Here is a 25,057-nt window from a genome sequence, read left to right on the forward strand (position 1 = left end):
TGGCTTATTGCGTTTTCCTTCTGGATGACAAGTGAACTTGGTGATCCAGCGATATCCATCCAGGGGCAATCTGTTGACTGCAGATAGATTTACCGTAGAATTTACCATACGGTAAATACCTTTCTTAACAGGGCAATTTATAGGAGGATGAATCGTGTCAACCATAGTACCCCAAAATGCTTTTACATCTCTCATTTTAGAGCACATATTGGTAATAGTCACATGATCATAGTCCTCACAGTGAGTTCTATCCAGGGTACATCTTTTAACATCCAATGACAGTGCATAATCATAATTTACGTCTTCTGTCATTATGATTATTGAATTGAGGATGTAGTGATTACTTCTGGGTGTTGTAACGTTGATGTCTAAAAATTTGGCTGGCAATTTGTTGCCACCATCCGGACATGTCCCAATGCTCTCGAGTTTAAAGATTTTAGGACCCTTTAAAGAGATTTATGAGGATGGTCTTTAGAAGATGTGGGTTTACTAAAAGATTGGTGGTAATACTCACAAAGCTAATGGCTAGTGTTATGGACAATTGAAACAGTATCCAAAAGAGAATTAATAGAGCTTTGCCAGGCATTTTAGTATCCAGTGGGGGATGTTTAAGAGGTTATTTTCCTGGTTCACGCTCTCTGTATTTGCCAAAATCCCGTGGAGGGAAGTCTGCAAAAATAGAGAGAGATTGTAAGTTAGGGACTCGAAAGTTCAAAGTGTGTACTAGCCAGGAAAGGTTAAGGAACTGTAGATGAGAGGGATTTTGCACCCTTGCTTTTTGTAAGCTTTACTTTAATTCTAGGACTTCAGGATGATCTTTAGACTGTCTTTATAGTCTCTGGGCCATTATAAAGATCTATAATTAAAACAAAGCTTGCAACAATCAGGTGTAAAAGCCACCCGGACCTACGGAACATTAAAAAAAATTACAAAGAGCAAGAACACTTATGGGTTCTATAAATAATTAAAGCCAGAATAGCTCCGTTCAGTAATAACCTTTCAGAGAGACAAAGCCAAGTTAAACCTATTCGAAAATCTACCAGAAGCCTAAAGTGCAAGTTCATATACCCGCCGCTTTAGCGCTGATTGTTCTGCGATTTCGAATTTCAGTATTCTTGACACTTCAATCGTCAACAGTCAACAACAATGTGTAAACGTTCAAACTTCCATAGGTTTTTTTCGGTAAGTTCTCTCTGATTTACCTTCGAATCGGTACAGAAAAACCTCAACCGGAGAGAACCCTCAAAACGGGAAGGACATTACTTAATCCTCTCGTTCAGTAATAACCTTCCCGATTTGAGAGCTCTCTCCGGTTGAGGTTTTTTTTCTGTACCGATTCGAAGGTATATTAGAGAGAACTTACCTAAAAATCCGTTGGAAGTTCGAATGTTTAAACTTATGAGTTACACAGAAAAGTAAGGAAGTTCATGAAAAGGACATTTATTTTAATGATAGTGCACTTAAAACGTTCTACCATCCTGGAATTCTAGAAAACTATACAAAAGTGCACTTTTCGCAGCAAACGTTTACACACTGTTATTGACGATTGAAGTCAAGAATACCGAAATTCGAAATGGCAGAACTATCAGCGCTAAAGTGGCGAGTACGTGAATATGCATTTTAGGCTTTCGGTAGATTTTCGAATAGGTTTGGTTTGGTTTTGAAGCAGCTCTTACCATCCTCAAGTAGATCTTGAAAAATTCGAAAATCTATTTGAAGATCCAAAAAAGAGTCTTTCTTTCTTCTTAATTCTTTCGCAAGGTGGAAGTTACATTCTGTTCGAATTTCGAAGTGCTCAAGTGTCAAAATGTGACGGTCTTCACATTGTTGTGAGTAAAACAAACAGAACAACGACGCTTACTGTTCTTGTCTTAATCACTCCATAATCACTGAGTAACTCTATTGCCAGCTCTTTAGTGATATTTGATAAATATTTCCCATCTTGTCCGAAAATTTATTATGAAAATTCGAAATTGAATTTGAATTCTTCGAACTTCAACGACTTTTTGTGCAAATACAGTTCCATTTACCTTTTATCCAAAACACTATTGGAGAATCAAAAAAAAAAGGTTATTACTGAACGGGGCTAGTGAGAGCAATAAGACTCTGAATTGTTTTATCTTGAAATCACTATTAGGAAACGACCATAGGAGGATAATATTTGATAAATATTTCCCATCTTGTCCGAAAATTTAGTATGAAAATTCGAAATTGAATTTGAATTCTTCGAACTTCAACGACTTTTTGTGCAAATACAGTTCCATTTACCTTTTATCCAAAACACTATTGGAGAATCAAAAAAAAAGGTTATTACTGAACGGGGCCAGTGAGAGCAATAAGACTCTGAATTGTTTTATCTTGAAATCACTATTAGGAAACGACCATAGGAGGACCCAAAGATAAAGAACTTAAGACGTAAATGGACGAAACATTAGCTTTGCAATGAAGATGTTCTGAGTTTATTTTTATATCAAACATCCTGGCCAGTTTAAAAATATGAGCCATTCAATTGTAATCTTCAACCGGTCTAACCGGTCTTACAGTATAGTTACAGTAAAGTACTTGAAAGCTATATAATAATAAAAACCATAGAAGTAGTGGTTGCCTATAAATATCTAAGATCAAATAAAGAAACTCTTATTCATTACCTCAAAATTATGACTAGCGCACAATAACTTTTGTTTGTAAACATGTTTTCAAAATTTCCCATGAGAATGAGCGAGATGACTAGATCTAGATATCATTCACTCTCATTGAAATGTCAAAAACATGTTTATTAAACAAAAATTATTGTGCGTTAGGCATTAAGTAGAAAAAATAATCAAAACACTCTAAAAAATTAACTAAATGGAATAAAAATCAAAACACTCAGTTACGATTCTTTCGATTTGGTTGACGACGTTTCTGATTTGTAATCGTAACTTCAACCTCTGCACACATATTTGGTTGATTGCGTTTTCCTTCGGGATGACAAGTGAACCTGGTGATCCATCGATATCCATCCAATGGCAATCGGTTAACCGCAGACAGATTTATAGTAGCATTAACCAGTCGGTAAGTGCCCTTTTTGATTGGACAACTTAATGGAGGTTTAATCATTTCAACAAAAGTAACCCAAAATGACTTTGCATCCCTCAATTTGTCGCACATATTTGTAATAGTCAGATGATCATAGTCCTCACAGTGAGTTCTGTCCAGGGTGCATCTTTTAACATCCATTGACATTGCGTAATTGTAATTAATGTCCTCTGTCACTTCAGCTATTGAATTGAGGATGTATTGATTCTTTCTGGGTGTAGTAACGTTGATATCTAAGAATCGAGAAGGCAATTCATAGCCACCATCTGGACATGTTTCAGTTCTCTCTAGTTTAAAGACTTTAGGGCCCTTTGAAGAGATTTTTGTGGAGATTTAAAAAAAGTTTTAGTGGTTTTATTAAATAAACGATAGATGGTAATGGATAATACTCACGAAATTTAAAGAAAGTATTATGGTCAATTGAATCAGTATCCAAAAGAGGATTGATAAAATTCTTCTAAACATTTTAATATCCACTGGGGGATGTTTACTGGGTAATATTCCTGATAACGCTTTCTCTATTTGGCAATAATCCCGTGGAGGGAAGTCTGCAAAAATAGAGGGAGAGAGAGATATTGTAAATTAATAAATTTAAAGTTCATGACAGGGTAAAATGGAGTAATTCGGAATGTTTCAGATGGACCAAGAGCAAGAGAAAAAGTAAACCACAGAGACGTATAAGCCTTACACTTAAGAATATTTGTTGTATTTTTTATCCTTTTTATCTCAAATAATGACGAAATTTTGAAATTTCGAATTAGAAATGATACCGACTCAGAATTACCCTACTTATTTTTGATCATATAAGGTTGGAAGGACCTTTAAAGAATAACAGTCAAATGAATTAAACAATTACAGTGAAGCAATTTTATGAGCTTAATAAGCAATTGAAGTGGACTAGGTTTCTGATGTAGATGATACCTAATCAGAAAAAAAACAAGAGCAAGACTGAAGTCTAGCTAGACCTTCAGTAAGTCAAAGTAGAAAAGCTTTAGAAAATGCTAGACTTAATCTGTAGAAGGAGTTTTATAATTAAAACTCCCATTTATTGCTTGAAAATAATGTAGAAGATATTACAAAACACCCAGAAAACAAAAAAATAATCATAATCCTCAGCTTCAATTGTTCCGATTTGGTTGACGACGTTTCTGGTTCGTAATCGTTACTTCAGCCTGCGCACATAAAAACGGTTTATTGCGTTTTCCTTCGGGGTGAAAAGTGAACTTGGTGATCCAGCGATATCCATCCAAAGGTAATCGGTTTACTGCAGATAGATTTACCGTCGCATTTACCATGTGGTAAGTGCCTTTCTTAAGGGGGCAACTAACTGGAGGATGAACCGTGTTTACCAAAGAAATCCAAAATGTTTGAACATCTTTCAATTTGTCGCACATATTGGTAATAGTCAGATGATCATAGTCCTCACAGTGAGTTCTGTCCAGGGTGCATCTTTTAACATCCATTGACATTGCGTAATTGTAATTAATATCCTCTGTCACTTCAGCTATCGAATTGAGGATGTATTGATTCTTTCTAGGTGTTGTAACGTTGATATCTAAGAATCTAGCTGGCAGGTCGTTACCACCATCTGGACATGTTTCCGTGCTCTCAAGTTTAAAGACTTTAGGGCGCTTTAAAGAGATTTTTGAGGAAGGTCTTTAGAGGTTGTGAGATTACTGAAAGATTGGTGGTAATACTCACGAAGCTAATGGTCAGTATTATGGTCAATTGAATCAGTATCCAAAAGAGAATTAATAAAGATTTGCTTGACATTTTGATCTCCAATAGGGGATGCCTTATGGGTAATTCCTTGGTCACTCTCTATTTGCCAGAATCCCGTTGATGGGAGTCTGCAAATATATCGAGAGATTCTAATTAGGAAATTGAAAGCTTATACAAAGGCAAAATTGTGATAGAAGATGATCTAAATTATAAATGTTTATACTTGATTGAACAACAAGTTTGATCTTTTATAGTTTGGTGGTTATCTTTACCGGACAATAAGGGACCTCAGTGGAATAATTGATAGAAGAGTCGTGACTGTGAAGTCCCGGGCTTAAGTCGCTTCAATTGGTCAAGTGGTAGAGCAAAGGGGTAGATTGCTATATATCGCTCACGGTTCACTCGAGTGTCAATATGCCGATCTTTTGTAAAATTTGTGCTGATTTGCTGATTTCTCACGGATTTGTCGATCTCGTGCCGATCTTTGATCTCGTGCCGGTATACCCGCTACATAAATTTAAATAAACCAGACAGTTTTAAACGAATTTACACGTACTTAAATGAACGCTATAATTCATAAGAGCGAACTGACATTTAAATCTACCGATTCTTCGCTTAGATCGTGTCGATCTGCTGATTTTTGCTAAGTAACATACCGATCTGTCGATTTCTCGCCAAATCGAACCGATCTATCGATTTATCGCCAAATCGAGCCGATCTATCGATTTTTAGCTCCAGATTGACCAGCTTTACCGATCACCGCTCACGGTTCACACTAAGCACTCGCTCTATGATCCCCGGGTTCGAATCCCCTTTAGGTCACCAGGAATTTTCCTGGCGTTAAAGGTGTTCGAATTGCATTCAGTGAGCTTTACTGCACTTGATTCCACGGGGCATGGGACTGACAGCCCCATCCCTGTATAAGAAAAACTATTAATGGATGTTCCGAACTCCCCTTGCGGGAAGGCTTAAGTTCCTCTAGGGAACGTTGTACCCTAGCCCCCGGCGAAGTGTTTTTTTTTTATATGGAGCTGTTTGAAGCCAACTCACAAATTGATCAGCAACTCAGCTTACACTTCGCAGAACACGACCGCATTTAGACAGATATAGAGTATATTTATCTCTCTTTACAAGGCTCAGAGTTTTGTACACAAGGCTCAACTCAATTTTGACATATCGTCGGTTGCGTCTACCTCTGTCGTATCTGCATTTCTGTTGTGTCAGCATTTTACGCAAGAGGGGTCGTCTGTATAGTAGCTTGCATCGAATGCAGATACAAAACAAATGCAGATACGACAAAGGTAGACGTAACCAACGATATATCGTGTGACGGTCACGAATGCAGAAAACTTCCCATACACATCTGTATGTGAAAGTAAGAAATTTGCTTCAACTTTGAAGGTCATTCGCCGGGGACTAGGTTGTACCTATTTGTCACTGTCACTGGTTTGTAGTCCGAGACTGGTCTGTCATAATATGTAGTACCGGCACTGTGTGTACCCTGGGCAAACAGGATCCGAGATATAGCGCTAAAGGACGGCCTTGGGGACTAAGATATAATATAATGGCGAAATAGGCAAAAATGATAATGTCATATGGACAAATGTAACTTTTTTTGTGTGGTAAATTCGAAAGAACTAATTAAAAATCCGACTCATATCAATTACTTACAGCTGAATGTTCAAGAATGTTCGAAGTATAAAGATAATTCGAGGATGATCCACCATTTTCTAATGTTTGAACGAGAAATAGAATAAATTTAAACAGTGGATTAACGTTAAAGCCAAAAATTATACCCCCGATTTCGGAGGTGTAATTTTTGGCTTAAAGATGGAATAAACCTGTCCACATCTATCCGTAGATTCTTCCCGAAAATACTGTTAGGGTAAGTGTGCCAAATTCCGACCAGCTTGCAATTCCGGCCACTTTTTTGAATTTCCATAAATTTTTAGTTTTTACATACTCTAGAGATTATACAATGCAAAAGAATAACAAAAAAATTAGCTTTGACTAACGAGAAGACGTGAAAAAGACATTGGAAGAATTCCCGAAGAGCAAGGAACTATGAGAATGAAGGTGGCCGAAATAGGACACCAAAGCTATGTTTACATTTTTATTCATTTTAAAATGTATTAAGAATGATTTTAGAGTAAATAAAGATGATAAACTCTCTAGAAGGTTCCAAGCAATGCTCCTTAAGAAGAAGGAATAAAAAATCAATTTGTATTAAAAATATTACATTTAAAACTTAATACTTTGGCGCTTGCATGCAACTATGCCGAAATCTGGCACACTTACCCTAAATGATACCAAATTGATATAATCTGCACTTTAGTGGATTTAATAAAAAGAAATAAGGCTTTCACTCTATTTACAGTTTCTTAAAAAGTCAATTTTGCCTGAAATAAAAAGAAACATCCACCATAGTCGACTTCAATGAGTCACCACTGAAGCAGGAGTCGCGGGACTCGCGCTTTTTTTGCACCCCGAAAACATGTATACATTCTTTCCCATCCACAATATTGGTTCCTATTTTATTTTAGAGAATTTTTAGCAAGTCCAGTGGTTAAAGATAATTAAAAAAACAAGAATAAACTATGAAATCTTGCTAAATCGAACGAAAACATTGACGAATTGATATTTTCTGGCATGCCAGAAAAGCCAAGATATGGGGTTGCCGTATAAGAAAAACAGCTTACGCCAAAGCACTATTTCACGTTTCTGCATATGAAAAAATATTTATAAACCTAGCTTAATTTTAACTCTAGACTAACGCTAATCTGTGGTTCAACTGAAGTTATTCTTCGTTTCAGCATTCAGCTGGTTTGAGCTTCACAGAGTCGCTTACTTAAATTCTCACTGGGCTTTAATGTTCTCCTACTTTAGAATTTAGCATGAAAATTTGTCATATTGTAACAAATCCACTTTATTACAATTTAATTTACATGCGCTCTTGGCGAGCGCCAAGCCAGAACAACCAACTTTTGGAGGGGCGATCCTACTTTTATTTCTACGATCGCCCCAATTATTCTTATTTTATAATATAAATATGTGTTTCACTACACTCCTTCCTCCTTAGAAGAAGTGTGAAAGGTACTTTTACACTAAAAATGGATTTACAATAGAATTCTGATAGATGATTTAACTTTTAACAGTTTTGTGTTTAAAGTATGATATAATTTTACATAACATTTTTTTAAATTTTTGATTATAAGTTTTCTATATCAAATAGATAACAATAATTTGAATAATTTTACTAATTTACTTTTTTTATTCAATTTTTTTATATTATATAAATATTTTGTATTTTAATTTTAATTATTAATTTATTGAAATTTTATTATTAATATGGACAAAAATTTAATTTTATAGTTTTGATTTAGGGGATTTTTAGTATATCCCTCCCTCCTTAAATTAAGCATAGGCGTATGATAGTCAAGAAGCGGGGGGCAGGTTCCTAAATAGATCAATGGTACAACTCAGATTCCGGGTTTACAATATCTGGTGGTCAAAGTAAAGGAATGAATTTGCTGGAAAATCAGATTATTTCATCAAGGTGGATTAAAGTAAAAGAAAGGATTGATTGTATGAAGATTTTTGCAAAGAAATGCCAAAATATCGTTGTCATAAAGTTCAACTTGTAAGGTCTTATCCGGAATTAATTGCCGAAGGTCAAGATCGATTTTGTTTGTATGTTTTGGCTGACTTTCCAAATTATTGCTTACGGCAGAAAATGGAGTGTTATGAGGAAAAATTGTTTCGCTGATGCCGGAATTTTCAGACTTAGTTCGACGTGGAATATTTTCGTTAATTTTTGAATTGTCAACTGTCTTGCAACTTACGAATAAACAAAATTTTGGATTGACCTCATTAAGCTCGATTTTGTTTTCGCACATTTGTGTTGCATATTTTGTCGTTGCGAAATTTGCCATATCATCATGAAAATATTCAAGAGAGCAAAATTCTTGAGCAATTTCATATTCTTGTGTATCGAGGATTTCATAATTTTGATGACTTATTTGGGACAGTTCTAAATATTGAGTTTTTGGATAGCAATCTACTAAATCTTCTGGTTTATCAGGCGTAGCATTCAAACTTGTAGAAATTGAATAATCATTAAATTCTCTTTCTTCATCAAAATGAGAAGTATTGGAACGATTTTTAGCAAATAAGATTGCTGAGTGAAAGGTTGGAAAGTTACGAGCGAGTAAAAGTATTCGCGTATCAGGGTTTTGAATAGAATTAGCAAAAACGTCAATTGCTATTCTAGTATTAGCATCTTTGAGAGATAGGGGAATTTCAGTAGCAATTTGTGAACGATATGCCTCATTTAAAGTTTGAAGGGATTGTTGTACACGGTTTCCAAACTGCAAAATAGATTCATTGGGATAAATTCTCAAATTTTGTAATGAGGAGATAGCATCTACCAGGGAAATTTCTGAGGTGACAATATCTAAAATCGCGGATCGAAACTCATGATAGGAATTAAATGTTTGTCCATGGATATTATAATAGACTTCAGAGTCTAATTTTAAATTTAACAATTTTATGAATTCTTTATCTTTTGACAAATCTTCGGTACAGAAATAATCTTGGTAGAGATTGTCACAAATATCAATAAATTGATAGACACTATTTAACTCACTGTAACATTTCGGGATCTCACAATAGACATCTTTGAAGGGCAGAATCGGCATCTTCGTTGTTGAAAAGTTGTTTCGTTGAGGTGTTCTAAATGTTTTGCTTTTACGTCTCTGCAAGCTGAGCAACAATGGATAAAGCGGCTGGATAACGCAGAATTGTTGTCTTGAGGCTGTGTCGATGACGATAAAATCACGAGATGGTTTGGAGTGTCGTGTAGATTCTATTTGATGATTCTTCAGAAAGTCGTGATGAATTGTTGATCGGATTGTTGCTGTAGTATAAGTAAAGATGAAGGAGGTAATAATTTAATCCTGTGGCAAGTATTTCCAGTAGTTTATCGAATGGAATTTCAGGAACAGTGTTTGTAGTCTGGTTGCAAGTACAGGAGAAGATGGACACACTTGTAGCAGTAAGGAGCGCTTTAGTTTGTATATTATTGATGGCACGGGATGGCCCAAAATCTTGTTTATATATTGAAATAGTGCTCAAGATGGAGCTTTAGACGGATCAGTAGGTTTGGCTCTGACGGGATGCTGTGCTGTCGCGGATCTTTCCTTGGTTTCTGTTGCTTCAATCACTTTCACTACTTTGTCACTTTCTGAGGGCCATAAGTGTTCGTTTTACCACTTCACTTTTTTATTTTAGGATGTGGGGATGCAGAATTTCTGCATCCCACTTCTGACACCAATGTAACAAATCCACTTTATTACAATTTAATTTACATGCGCTCTTGGCGAGCGCCAAGCCAGAACAACCAACTTTTGGAGGGGCGATCCTACTTTTATTTCTACGATCGCCCCAATTATTCTTATTTTATAATATAAATATGTGTTTCACTACAATATGACATTGGCATGCTGTTACAGAATTCCCCTACTACAGCCAATCCAAAAAGGTAATGCCGATCATAATCTAACCGGATTACAGGTTATTAACCGTTTTTGCTAAGATATCTAACTGAAATGATCGCAATGGATTTCTTAATAATCTCTGTCTGAAAAATACAGAAAATGTACGTCCTTACATTCACTTCTCCGTCTTTAAACCGTTTTTGAAGAGTGAACGGTAATAGATATCAAAAAGCGGTTTTCGATTGAAGTATTAAGTCTATATGGTTTCTCAAATGTTCCAAATAAAAAAAAACCAGTGATTTCAAAAAACAATTAATAGCATATGAAAAATTTTATTGTTCTGAAATAAACATAACACCATGCCCTATAGTCCCAAAAGTGTTTGTTCGAAAACAAATTCGGTTTTAGTTTCCTTGACGACGTTTCTGATTCATGACAGAAACTTCAACATCCACACACAGATTAACCTGTTTTGGATGACCTTCGGGATGAATGGTGAATCTGGTCAACCAGCGATATCCATCCAGGGGCAATCGGGACACAGAAGCCAGATTTGCTGTGGCATTTACCATTCTATAAGTACCTTTTTTAATGGGACAATGGGGTGCTGGTTTGATCATTTCGACCATTGGGGCCCACAATGCTTTAGCATCCCTCAATTTGCTGCACATTTGTGTCATGGTCATGTGATCATAGTCCTCACAGTGAGTTTTGTCCATGGAGCATCTCTTAACGTCCAGAGATAGGGCTATGGGAAATTTAATATCTTCTGACACTATGATATCCCCGTTGAGGACGTAGAGATTCTTTTGAGGTGTTGAGATATTCACTTCTAGGTACCTCGAGGGCAATTTATCACCACCATCGGGACACGTAACAAAGCTCTCTAGTTTGAACACTTTGGGGTGCTTTAAAGAAATATTTATGGGATTTTTTTTTGGTCACTTGGGGCATTCAAAAATCGTAAATATACTCACGAAACTGAGAGAAAGTACAAGGGTGAATTTCAACAACATCCAAAACACAAATATAATTCTTTCCTTTGACATTATCACTTTCCTGTGAAGGACACTTTATGACTATTACCTTTTAATATTATATTAGCTTGAGCTTTTCAGTGGTAAGCTTAAAGCAGCGGATTATAAACTTCTATGACCGCGGAAGAATTGACACTGTGAGTCCAACAAATAGTTTGAGTATTATTTGAATGAGGAGTAGTCAAAATGGTTAAAATAATTGTCCATTTTGCTGACGTTTTTGGATTAGAGATAACAAATCGTTTTATAAATTGTTTAATTTTGACGACAAATTAATATAAAACTTCCGCCTTTTTCCAAATTATTTGAATACCATTTCATTATATAAATTTTGTCATTGTTAAAACTTGTACCTTGTAGTTTGCGGAACTGGTTTAAGGACTAGGGAAAAAGTGAATCACAGTAATTGTTATTAAAAAAAACAGTTGCTATATGCCATTTTATTTGATTAAGAAGTCCATTTTCTAATTTTTTATGATTCTTGGTTTATAGACCTATTGTCCGGAATATTAAGACCCTCCAGAAAACCATTTTTGCCTAAATCCGTTCAAAAATATGATCTCTTGAGGTTTTTAAATGTTGAAACTTGAAGAACTGTTAGATGGTATAATTTAAAGTCATTATCGTACTTATGCGAATAATATATGCCTCGAAAACCTTAAAATCTAAAACATATCCGAAAAGCGAAAAAAGTACACAATGGTTCATCTTAAATTTGTAAATTTCTTTTAATTTTTGAATTAAAACACAATAAGCTTCATAATGCCTCTGGAACACCTTTTGGATCAAGAAAAGTTCATGAAATCAAAATTGACATTCTTTTTTTTCTCAACAGTTTTGCATTATGTCAATCTCATTCTTTCGTACTCAAAATTCGATCGAACTAAATTGAATTTGGGGTAATGTTCAAAAGAAGAAGAAGAGTCCAGCAGAATGGGATAGACATATGAAAATCTTTTGTGTAAAAAAGAGATGTGATTTTCGATTACATGAAATTTTCCTGATCTAAAAGGTGTGCCAGAGAGCCATAATAACTCAGTTAAAATTTGGTCAAACTTCTTAAAGTTGTCTGCAATTGTAAAGCATATTGTGAGAACTTTTGTAAACCGATTTTACAGAACATTAATATTTATTTCCGTCGAATGAAACTTGTACACCAATGGTCAAAACGCTACCTGAACTAACTTATTTTAACGTTTATTCGGTTTCAAACGGTTGTTACACACCCCTGGGTTAAAGACTCTAGAAAACTTATTTCTTAACCGAAGGTGTTAATATTTGGGCTCGTTGGAATGGTTTTGGAATTTCAGATAAAACTGAGCCGGTTCCATTTGGTTCTGAATTGGTAATGAACCGCTTCATAACTGAGGCGCTCGGAGCAAAAAAACTCTATAAGTCTTATGCATTTCCCTATTAAAATACCGTTTTTTTGCTCTGAGCTCCTCAACTGATAACTTTTTTTTTTATCCGAGATTCAGTGATATTACTCCTGATCCTGAGGTATATTTTGGGCAATGTTTTCAGTGATTTACAACCCAGTTCAAATCGGTTGTGAACCGGTAATCAACCGGTTATGAACCTGAATAATTTTTGTCCGTAAATCAATTCTTTACTTTTAAAACTATTCTGGGAGATCTGTTGAGTGATTAATGAATCGGTTCAAATCGGTTGAAAACCGGTAAACGGTAACTATAATGTGAAAGTACTTTTGAGGTATAGTTCGAGCATTTCAGAAAACCTGGGACCCATAGTGTTACGTCTAAGTTACGAGGTCAAGCATTTCCCAAAACAGGACGTTTTTCCACCCTTTTATAAAGAATTTAATAATCGATTTAGCATAATTTATGCTATGATTTACAAAGTCCCAAATGCTATTAAACAATATTGAATTCCCTAATTTATAATGACCATGTAACATATAAGATTAATATTAAGATTATTACTTTCTTAACTGTAAGAATGCCAAAAAAGGATAGCAAGTGTTTTATCTTGCCTCTCTCTTGTGTTTCGTTCGAAAACTGCCCGAATCACAGTTAGCACGCATGGAAATTTGCTCGAATTCACTGTAATAAGATTCAGAAAGCAATTACAGTAGAACCCCGCTATAGGTCATCGCTCTATAGTCCACAGTTTATCGACCGTTGATTTCAAAACACTGATTTTACGTTAGGTTATGTTTTTTAGTACGTGACATGCAATGTTGTCATAATTATTTTAATATTTTTGGCAAACTATTGAGTAGTTGTGATAATTGTGATCCATAATGAAGAGAGCGAGGACAAGTACCACAATTGCAAAGAAAGTGGAGGCCGTCGAGCAATTTCAATACTAAAAGTCGTTGATAATTTAGAAAAATGACATGGACTATAGTGCGACCCAAGTGTCAAATCTGAAACCAAAGATGGACTATAGCGAGACTCTACTGTAAATGTAAAATTCTAGAGTCCTTTGAAGATTATTTATTATTAACTTTGTTACTTTTTAATGAGTTATAGAGAGGTGTTCGAAACCTAAATTGGTTAGTCCGGAATTTCGTTTTACAGGGAGTTCCGAGACATTCTCAGGGCCGAAAACAAACCCGCGAATTGACTCCTGACGCAGAAGAATTGCATATCCGCAGGAGATAAATTTGAAATAAGTTAAGGAAATACCACAACGACGAATCGAGATGTGTCCTTCAATACTAAAAGTCGTTGATAATTTAGAAAAATGACATGGATTATAGTGCGACCCAAGTGTCAAATCTGGAACCAAATATGGACTATAGCAAGGCTCTATTGTAATACGTACACACGTGACACGTGATCTACTTGATATTCCATTTGAAATTTTGCATACTATATACCTCTTTCCGGGTTTTCTTAATATTAATATTAATCTTATATGCGACACCACAGTAAGACTCAAGAAATAGGAGAAATAGCATAAGAGAGAACTCAAGTACACAACGAAGTTCTTAATTGTCGTTTTTTCAGAGAGCAATCAAATTAGGATCAAGAATATCAAATAAATTCTTACTCGTTGTAAACAATAGAAATTAGGTAATAGAACAAAATCAAGACAAAATAAACCATTAGACCGGTCGTAAGATAAACCGTGATTTAATAAAGTTCCAGATTACAAAGGATTCCATAAGTGTAGCCGAAAAGGTTTGGTATTTCGAAAGAAATTCCGATTAGTGACAATGGTGACAATTCTATTTTATTAATTGTGATTTCGGCCTATTTTTTGTTCCAGCAATCTTCTTAATTCCGGTTCTCTCTAGTATCTGTGATTTCTTGTCCGAAATTCGAAAGTATTTAACTGTTTCGTTAGAAGTCGGCATCAAATCATTTATGAGGATCTCAAACACTTTTGTGTATGTGTTTTTTGTGTTGACTTCTCATGGAAGGTCGGTTTTATTATTCGAAAATCTATTTGAAATTTTCGAATATCAATGTAATTTACCTTTAACCGAGACACTTTTACGGTAGACTCTCACTTATCCGTGGACTCTTTTTCCGGGTGACATAAAAAATCCGTGAGACAGTTGAATTTTCAATTTTTTTTTTGTTGACATATTGTCCCCGTTTTGGGGTTTTTTGTTGAAGCAATGTGCTCTATCTACTGTAATTCTTTCTCATTGTAACTTTTTTTGGACAGTACGTATGTTTAGAGGGAATTTCGATTCGATCAGGTCAGAATTCACTCCACAAATTTCCAATGTAAACAAAAAAATCGTTGGATTTCAAACAATTTAATGTGTATCAATCTCAAAATCCGTGTGACATTTTGGTCCCGTTCCCACGGATAAACGAGAGTCTACTGTACTTAACCATGCAACGACTGATCATTTGGATGACGTAAGCTGTTTACAGGGCGTGGCCTATTTTTAGATGGGTGGAAAGATCTAGGTTCGTTCCGGAAAGTATTGAAATATTTGTAACATTTAGAAGATGTAAATATCAACAATTAATAATTTCCTTAAGATAGCGTAAACAATTAATTATATCTAGATGGAACTTAATGTTCAGAAAGTTCAATAGCTATCACATTATTATCAGAATTTTATCTAGACTTAGGACACTTGTCATTAAACCTCTTGGCAAAGTTTTTTAAGTACTAAATTTATCCTAAATAACAATTTTAAATGAAAGGATATTCTGATTTCTTTACCTTAAAATGGGGTTTTCCTTAGGTTTTCTCAACAAAAAAATCACAAAAATCACAATTAAATATTTTCCACTATTTTCTGTGTTCTTTCCCAACAAAAGCCAAAAATGTAATGTTGGCGTGTGATTTGTTTTGAATCTTATCACGAGCATTCAATGTGTTTTATGCTTCTACTTTTGTGAAGTGGGCCGAATGTGAAAATATAAATAATATGGAAAACTTATCGATTTTCCACATCAAACTTTTAATATATCCGGATGAGGGCTTTTAATTTTCGTTGATGAATTTGAATGTCTTCCGGTGGATGATGGGCTGTTTTTTTGTTGTTGTTGTTTCGCTTGTGTAGAGGAGCTTGGAGATTATGATGCTGAATGTCATGTTGGGGAATATGTGTCGTCAATTCGGTTTTCACTGAGGCAGACTGATACACTGGAGCGGAAGGTGATGGAGTTGCATCAGAAGCGTGAGCCTGGGCAGGAGATTCGTCTGGTTCAGGATGAATTTATGCAGTTGGCAAGGGGATTGGAGACGTACGGAGTGGATCCGCATCCGGTGAAGGATCACCGAGGGACTCAGTTGTATTTGGGTATAAATTTCAGTGGGATCAGTACATTTGCCGTTGGCAGGAGGGCACAGCATTTTCGCTGGCCGGAAATTCATAAGCTCAACTACGAGGGCAAAATGTTTATTGCCCATTTGAGCTATATTGACTCGAATCGGGAACAGAAGAAGCACACGATTGGCTTTAAGTGTCCCACGGGGGCTGCCTGTCGGTATGTCTGGAGATGTGCCATTGAGCAGATGCTCTTCTTCACGTTGCCCAACAGTCAACATGCATCGGTGGTGAGTGGGGGTGGATTCTTTTCCTGGGGCACCAAATTTCGCTATTCCGGACGCACTGAGAGGGAAATCTTGAGTGAAGCTCTGCGGCAGCAGCAACAATTGGCAAATAATTCAAGTCCCAGCAAGAGGAAGGCCAATAGTGTTCCGGCAACTCCTTCCAGTCCTCAAGGGGATCTTGCGGAAATCAGTGAGTTGGATTTTTGTCTCAGAGCAAGAGGATAATGTTCGAGCATTTTCCTTTGGTTGTTTTCTTTCAGGATACAGCAGTTTGCCAAGATCGACGATGTCTGAACCCCTAGGAGGGTGTTCCGATCATTTGTCCTCAGCTTACTGCACGGATACGACGCTTCCACTCCTTGAGACGGTCTCTGAGGAATCACGCAAGCATTCCAGTGAGTACATTTTTTTTTTTAACTTTTCAGTGATGATTTTAAACAATTTTTTAAAGATTTGATTTCAAACGCGAACTCTAGCAACCTCTATATTTAAAATTTAAAGTAGGTGTGTTTAAAAGACATATTTTCGGATTCACAAAACCTTTATTTCAGTTAAAAAGTTAAAAGTTCATTAAAAAAAAACGGAGTAAATGTTACGTCAAAATAACGTAAGACTTACTAAAAATTTACTATTTGGTAAATTTCGCCGCCTGATGGCGCTTTTAGCGATAGAAAAAGTCAAATATAGCCTCGAACAGTCAAGTGATTTCCAATGAAAATATTGATAATTTTAAAACGGTTTTTGTTCCATAAATTACCAGGTTGATTACCGATTTACAATGAATCAGACTGATCAAAGATTCAAAGACCTTAAAATTGAATCCAAACTTATTCGAATAAGATGAGAATTCTACTTATAAGAGCGTTTTTTTCATTTGACCTTGAAAAACCTCTAGAAACCTTTAAAATCAAAGAAGGGAGATCTCAAGGTCATTGTGATATTGCAAGAGTCAGTTCTCACAATATCTTACAGGATCCTGAAGGCTATTACTAGAAAGTCATGTGCTGTTTCATAGTGAATGGTTGTCCCAATAGTCAGTAGGTCATCTCCAAATAAAGAGAGGTGATCCACAAAGCCCATCCCTTGAATTAACCCATTCAGTCAATGTACCAGAAATACTTGAGATAGAATGTTCATATTTTGGGATTAGTTTCCTACAGATTAATAGATGAATTTTTTGAAAAGAAAAAAAGAAAAAAACAGAAAACAAATTGGCAACTAGAATTCAAATCAGGAAAGAGGAAAGAGGCCAATTTTAACAAATTCGACGGGATGTCGCATTTTTCGTCCGCCATTTTGAACAAAAGTTTTGCATGACCTTCCACTAAGCGAAAAAAGAACAAAAAATGCATTTCTATCTCTGTCGGACTATTTTTCCCAAGTAATTGAAGAACTAAAGTTACTAAAAATCCATTCCCGACAGCAATTCTGTTAAAAGCTACCCAGGAATAAATCATCTAAAATCACTCAATTTGCGTATGATGTATAATACCATGGTAAGGAATGGGTTAAATCCCAAGCTGTCCCAAAATAGTTTGTCTAGTGACAGGCGAATTTGACCTAAATCACAGGGGGTACTTCTCCCTGGTAAAGGTTTACACGACTGCTGCATGCCCAGGATGTGGATTATGCAAAAATCGTGAACGTTCACTGGTGAAACGTTCACAAGTGAACGATTCACGGTTTGCGTTCACAACTGCTAGAAAAGTGATTATGAGTGAGTGAGTGAATCAGTTGCAGTGAAAAACTGCTAGAATGAAATTGAAGACGTCAAAAGTCATTGTTTTCGTTCAGTGGTCATGTAGTTTTTTTTACAAATTTTCTAAGTTTTCCGCGATATTTTAGCAAAAATGGAGTGAAATTGGTGTTAAAATCGTTAAAATAATACAAAGTGTGCACAAACCCGAAAGCAGCGCCAGTTAACGTGAGTGAGAAATTTTGTCAATCTTTTTGATTTGTCCGGAAGTGAATACTCTCTCTATACGTGCCACAAAAACAGTGTTTCGATAAATTATATTTTGGCAATTTTTTTTGCGTTAAATGCTTTATAAACTCAATGATTTCGAGTCATATTATATACTAGTTATGTGAAAAAGCCTTACTTCGGGTTCTGCAATGTATTTTTCGTCCTAAAAATTGCATTCACTTCCAGTTTCACCGCATCGAATGATGGTGAGAAACCTAACCTCAAAAAACTGTGAGTGAAGTGAATCGTTCTCCGCCTTTTTAATCGGATTTTAGCGGTTCACTAGTGAAATGTTCACTTTGATCTGTCAAGTGCATCATTTACCGGCTTCACTTACTTACATAATCCACCCCCAGAAGTTTCTTCCTGCACACAGTGGGCGGAGATTGCGCCATGGACTGTAGAAGCTTCTATACTTTTCTTCTTATATCAATATCACAAGTACTGGTTTCCTGTGTGGACGTAGTCTTTGCTCTCCCGAAGTATAAATCTATGTGTGAAACTTTAGATTCAGGCCCAAAAATCTTGGAACTTGTACAACGAACAGAAAAGGGGGCTTGCCGGAGTCCCAAGGATGATTTGCGCAGGGTGAGGGGGGAGAGGAGACTGTCGTTATTAATTAGTGGTCCTGGGTTCTAAGTCGTTATTCCGGGGAACTCCCAGGCGAAGTGAGTAGGGATCATTGGATAGATTAACTGTCTCTATGATTGTGAGGTCTCGGTTCGAGCCTAGGTCTCGAATTAGTCTCGAATTCGTCTAGTGAGTGAATGAAAAAGTAATGCCAATGCATTGACAGTGAACTGCCTAAAAGGATAGGTTGGTTGGAAAACAGGTTTTGACATGCAGAGTTTAGTCTAGTAAGATCACTGTCTGGATTCAAAATCCAAGGCCATGTTTACTGTGGGCCAATTTTTATCACTCGCACACGCATCCGTCAGCTCTTTAGTGACCGAGAGAAATCCACTCGCACACCGCGCAGATTCAAATCTTTCCATAACGACTTCTTTATAACATAAAGCAGAGGTGTGCAAGAACCGTTTGAAACCGAAAAAACGTCAAATAAAGCTTGTTCGTCAATGGTCAAAATACTACCTGAGCAAACTTATTTTGACGTTTATTCGGTTTCAACGGTTCTTGCACACCTCTGACATAAAGTACTCGTTGCACGTACTCAAGAATCTGCGGGGTATGCGAGCCGACTTCTCTTGGCCACTAAAGAGCTGACGAGTGCGAGTGAGAGTTTCAAAAATTTGCCCTTAGGTTCCACTCATTGCAGTCTAAGATAGAACAGGAGAATGGGATGGGAAGTACACAACGGTTTTAAATAAGTAACTCTGAGGGAAGATAACCGACTTATAGACAAATCTTAATCTGACTACCCTCAATTGACTTACGTTACGGGGTAAGGGAAGGTAGATCACATGAAGTTCTAGGCCCAAAAAAGCACCGTGATTCCTCTTATAGGTTTTTATTGACCTCCCTGAATATCCCTGATCGAAGCATTCCACAAAACAATCGTGACCTAGATAGGGGCCTACTTTATTAGCCGGATGGGGTTTTCAGCAGTTCTGCGTTCCTTAACTACCGCTCTTCAGTATTTTCCCAGCTGCTTCTCGTGGCTTGGAAAACTCCCTTTGTTTCAGGATGCCCTTCTTCCTTTCCCGGAGGCAAATGGGTCATTTTAGAAGTCGGTGGAAGAGGGGTTTTCCCCACACGATCACCATCGAATTCACGGAGTATTCTGCTCACTTGTGGAAGGTTTACCGTCAGTCAATGGTAAAGTAGCGATCACGTCGTTACTCTTCTTGTCGTTGGCAACCTTGTTTATTGCGATTTCAAGTTTGCTTGCCTGACCTGCTTCTAAAGTGCGTGGTATGAGACCCTGGCTCCATGTGTGGTAGAGTCAGTGTGTAATAAGAAGGTTCAGAGTACGGAAAGGTAACGGCTTCAACGCGTCTTCCTCTGTGGTCAAATCTGTGATTTGTCCCTGAAATCTTGTCCACACTGTCTATCCACTACTCCAAATGAAGATTTACAGGGAAACTTGGGAATTCGTTGCGGGTACCCCGTCTTGGACATTAATCTAAGGCCAACCTCAGTTGGCAAAGCGTCGAAAGCTTTGCCAACTTCATCTCCTTGACCTCCTTATGCTATTTGTCGTCAGTAATATATCAAAAAGTAACACACTTTAGTTGCAATTGAATATGTGTTACTGGGTCTCGAACTAGCATTTTCCCGTCCTGACAACTCTCCGTCTGCTCGCTCCAGAAACGTATTATAGTTCGCTGTCGTAAAGTCTGTCCTATCCGTCCTATCGGAGGCTACTTGTAAGTTTTCGTAGTCTTGCTTTTACGGGGAAGGGGCTGTTAGCTCCTAACCCAACGCTGTCTAGAAGTGATCACTCACCTGAGTGTATTCGAGGGAGAGGTTTTTGTCGCATTGCCGCCGCCCTCCTCCCCCATTTAGGCCCCTATTCAATATGTGTTGCTCGCAAGAATTATAGCCTTAAGGTGAAAAAGTGTCTCCTTGTGGGAAATCACACATTTTATATCAGAAATGAGCAAGAACCGTTTGAAATCGAATAAACGTCGAATGAAAATTGTACGTCAGTGGTCAAAACGCTATTAACTAACGTATTTTGACGTTTATTCGGTTTCAAACAGTTTTGCTCGCTTTTGTTTTAAACATAAACCCTAGAAAACTTATTTCTCAACCAAATTAGTTAGAGTAAGTTTGGATTCGTTGGAGAGGTCTTGGAATCCCGAATAATTTTAAACCGGTTGCGACCGGTAATGAATCGGTTATTTACCGATAATAACTTTTTTATTCGGAATTAATTGCATAAGGAGTGAAAAGTGTATGAACGAAGCCTTCAGCTTCTGTTTAACTTCCTTCTAGACATGGATGTGAACAGTGATCTCCTTTCTGACTACTACTACCGCGATTCCTTTGATCACTCGTCGTCAGAGAGTGGTCTGACCCTGACTGAGTCCCGTCTGGGTATCCAGCGTCAGTTCAGTACTTCCGATCAGTCGGCACCTGTTGCAGCTGCCACTCTGCCCCATGCCACGAATCATGCCGTGACATCAGCTCATCTCATTCAGCAGCAAAATGCCACGAATACGGCCAAGAGCGCTAAGAAATTCTCCCTGATTCAGGCTTTTGTGCCGTCGTTCATTTTCGTGGTGTTGGTCCTTGTGCTGTCCACCATTTTCATCATCGAGTCGGACTCTGAGATGTTTGTGCAGCTGAAGAATTGGCCAGAAATGGTTTGTTTGCGCTACGAATATTATCAACCACTCAAGGATTTTCTCATCAAGAAAATTGGATCGGTTTTCTAAAGAATCCTTATGTTTGCTGCATGTGTGAGGATTCCTTTTGGTTTCTTTGGTATGTTCCCCTATCCCACTTATTTGTTTTTTTTTTCATTATTGAAAGCCCTTTTCTTAGCCCTCCTATTGAATGTGGGACCAGAAATTGATGGATGGCAATCTCACGTGACAAATCATTCTCAATTTTTTAAAAATAAATATTTTTTCTCACATAAAAAATATTTAAAATTAAAAAAAGAAACAAAAGATAAAGAAAAGTCAATGAAAAGCAATCATAATATAGTTTTTAAGAATTAATTCAGTGAATTGTCCTCGCTGGTCCGAAAGAAAGTTTTTCTTTGGGTTTTCTTTTTATTGAGAGCATGTTTTTTTCTTCTCTTTCTAAATAATTTTATTGAGGAATTATTTTTTAAGTGATGAAACGAAATTAAAAAAAAAATCACATTTAGTACTTAAGCATGAACATTTTTAGAATGATGAAAATTTTTGAAAAAAATTCAATGCCAAAAACAGCAGATTTATGCAAAAAAATCATTCCATTAATTATAGTTATTAATATGAAAAAAAAAGAAAAAAAAATATTTGAAAAAAATGAAAGAGAAATAGGAAGCGATTTGAGATATTTTGCTAAATGTAATTTTTAAGAATTATTCATAGAAGTTTTTGTGAACAAAAAAAAAAAAGAATGAAGTAAGAGAATTTACTTTCCCATTTGAGCTTTATCACCGCCAAAAATGAGCACAAAACAGGTTTTTATTTGGATTTTTAATATTCCGTCTGACATTTTTATGATTTTTACCTGAAGAAAAATAGGAAAAAATAGGCACAAGAAATTAATAATAATTAAAATCTCACGTGAATTAAGAAAAAAACAACAACATTCAAATGACTCATATCAGAATTATTCTTAGAACAGCAATTCTTTCTCCAAAAAAGGTAAGTTTTATTTCAGTTTGTCATAATGCATTGATTTCCTCATTTGGCTGAGAGAGGTTATTGAATGAAGTGAGGTTATGTTGGATCTAACCTATAAAAGGTCAAAGCATAGCGGCCTTGCAGTGTTTTTCCACGCTTGGAAGTAGTGCGCTCTCGTGGTTCTCACTTGAACATCATTTTTTGTCAACAGTTCATCGAGAAAACCCGCTAAAGTGCGGCAAAAATAAATCGAAAAATCGATGCAATATCGATAAAATTTTCGATGAGTATCGAATGAATTGATGGGTACAGCCAGAGAGACAATTATTATCGCTTTGGAGATTATTTTGCAGAGAAATTGGTTATTTTTTACTTTCCAAAACTTTTCGTTCCAATATTACTGAAATTCTAACCTCAAAAAAATTGTTTGCAGTTTGATTAGAACTTTACAGAACAGCCCTATTTTTCTCTCAAAGAAACAAATACTTATGAAATTTCATAACAATTAAAGAAGGTGTCAAAATATTTGCGTTATCAAAGCCAAATTATTCTGACTTTTTGAGGTTAGGTCCTTATATAACCTCACTTCGCTAAATAACCTCATTTAGCTAAATAAGTTAAAAAGTAATATGAAAAAAATTGTAATTTTCGCACAAAATAAAAGTCCTCACTAGAAAATGCACAACGAACATTGTATCCTCCATTCATCTAAAAACAAATAAAAATAAATGCAGAATGAGAAAAAGATTGCAGGTCCTATGATATTTTTAATTTGAAGAATTAAAAAATCTAACCTCATTTTTGTTTTTTTTTTGGAAACTTGCAATTGAAACAAATTATTTACGGTATTATTTTTAATGTGCAAGTTAGCTAAGACACATTCCTAATTTTAGTTATTCTGATAAAAAAGACAACCTTGCATTAATTCAAATTCTTTCACATTCTAATTTATTGCAGTTGCTTTAAAAGTTCGATATAATTTTTACTATTTAAGGGCAGTTCGACGCAATTGCTTAAGTTAAATATTTATCTTAGATCCTTAGCCATTTTTAGGGTTCCCAAGACACTAAAAATGCCGTTTGATTTCAAATTTAATCATTTTTTTCAATTTAATTTTAATAGACTGATTGGAAATATTTAAATTTTATTGCAAATATAATAAAAATAATTTTGCAAATATGGGATTTTGTTTGCAAATACTTTTCGCAATTGTGATGTAATCAGCAATCTCTTTTGGGGAATTTGCAGGGCTACACTTTGAAATTTTGCACTAGGATTATTATAGGTGGAATTCCCAGGGATCACTGGAGGAAATTTCTAAGGGTATCAGTGGAAATTTCCACCGACATTTCCATCTGAGAATTCAGCGGGGATCTCTGAGAAAATTTCTAGTAGGGGAATTCTGTAACAGTATGACAATGTCATATGACAAATTTAAAATTTTTTATATGATAATTCCAAATGAAATAATCATAAATTCGACTTATATCAGCTACTAAAAGCTTGATCGAGCTTTTTGTAATGGCTATTCGATGCTCACTGGGCTTTTATGTTGGCCTGCACCCGAATTTTGCGACAAAAATTTATCATATGACATTGTCATACTGGTACAGAATTCCCCTTCTGGTATATTCATGGAAATGTTCACTAGGATTTCTATGGGTGGAATTGTCAGGGATTACTAAGGAAAATTCCTCGGGTACTCCTGGAAATTTCCACCCAAATATCCTTAGGAGGAATCCCCGGAGAATTTTTAGGGAAATATCTACTCAAATAGCCATATGAAGAATCCCCGGGAAATTCTAAAGGAAATTTCATGTTCTGTGGCAACAGTTGAAGTTCCCCGTTTCTCATTTGTATGAAAATTACCTTGGAAATATCTAAGATATATCCAGGGAAATCTGCCAGTCTAGAAAATTGCAGTAGTTCCCAAGGAATCCATAAGGTATTCTTGAGGGAATTTATCTGGGTCTTCTTGAATGCTTTTCTCTGATTTCACTATCTTCTGAAATCATCAAAAATACCCAGCCTATTAAAATACCATAATCCGAGGTTCTCTGTATATGATGCGTCTACACGCGACATTACCCGCATGTGATTCTTCAATGGTTCACTCACATTAACTTTTCCTAGTGAAAACCATCTCGACTGAAGTATGTTCTTAAGTGAAAAAGAATTTCTCTAAGAAATCTCAGGTGAATCTAGGGATCATTAATCATCTAAAGTCCCTATAAAATTCTTTGGGTATTCTCAACGGGGTTTTTCTATATAAGAATATACTTCAGTTGAGATGTGTTTCATAAAAAAAAGTATAGAACACGCGCATCATATACACGAGTTTTTTCTAATTTCGAAATCATACAGGGAGTTCCGCTTTCAAAGAATTTCTCGGGACCGAAAAAAAGCCAGCGAATTCATTCCAGTGATATAGAAAAATTGCATACCCACAGGAGAGGTATTTGGAATAAGGTACGGTAACGCCGTAATGTATGCAAAACATTTTTCAGTTTACTTTCAGCG

General features: G+C 36.1%; 1 protein-coding gene across 2 annotated transcripts in view; it reads left to right on the forward strand.

Annotated features, from left to right (window-relative positions):
- The window catches only part of LOC129807916 (FERM domain-containing protein 3), a 38,656-nt gene extending 15,390 nt beyond the window's left edge, over positions 1 to 23,266 (forward strand). Inside the window, exons 5-8 of one of the 2 annotated variants that reach the window (XM_055857520.1) lie at positions 15,831 to 16,514; positions 16,585 to 16,719; positions 21,189 to 21,680; positions 21,741 to 23,266. In XM_055857520.1, coding sequence (XP_055713495.1) covers positions 15,831 to 16,514; positions 16,585 to 16,719; positions 21,189 to 21,631 — 1,262 coding nt within the window. In that variant the 3' untranslated portion in view covers positions 21,632 to 21,680; positions 21,741 to 23,266. Of the gene's footprint in view, positions 1 to 15,830; positions 16,515 to 16,584; positions 16,720 to 21,188 lie in introns of both variants that reach the window. The other variant, XM_055857521.1, reaches the window with a different exon arrangement.
- Positions 23,267 to 25,057: the final 1,791 nt, after the last annotated feature.

Source organism: Phlebotomus papatasi, chromosome 3 (assembly GCF_024763615.1).
Source record: "Phlebotomus papatasi isolate M1 chromosome 3, Ppap_2.1, whole genome shotgun sequence".
Taxonomy (NCBI): Eukaryota; Metazoa; Arthropoda; class Insecta; order Diptera; family Psychodidae; genus Phlebotomus; species Phlebotomus papatasi.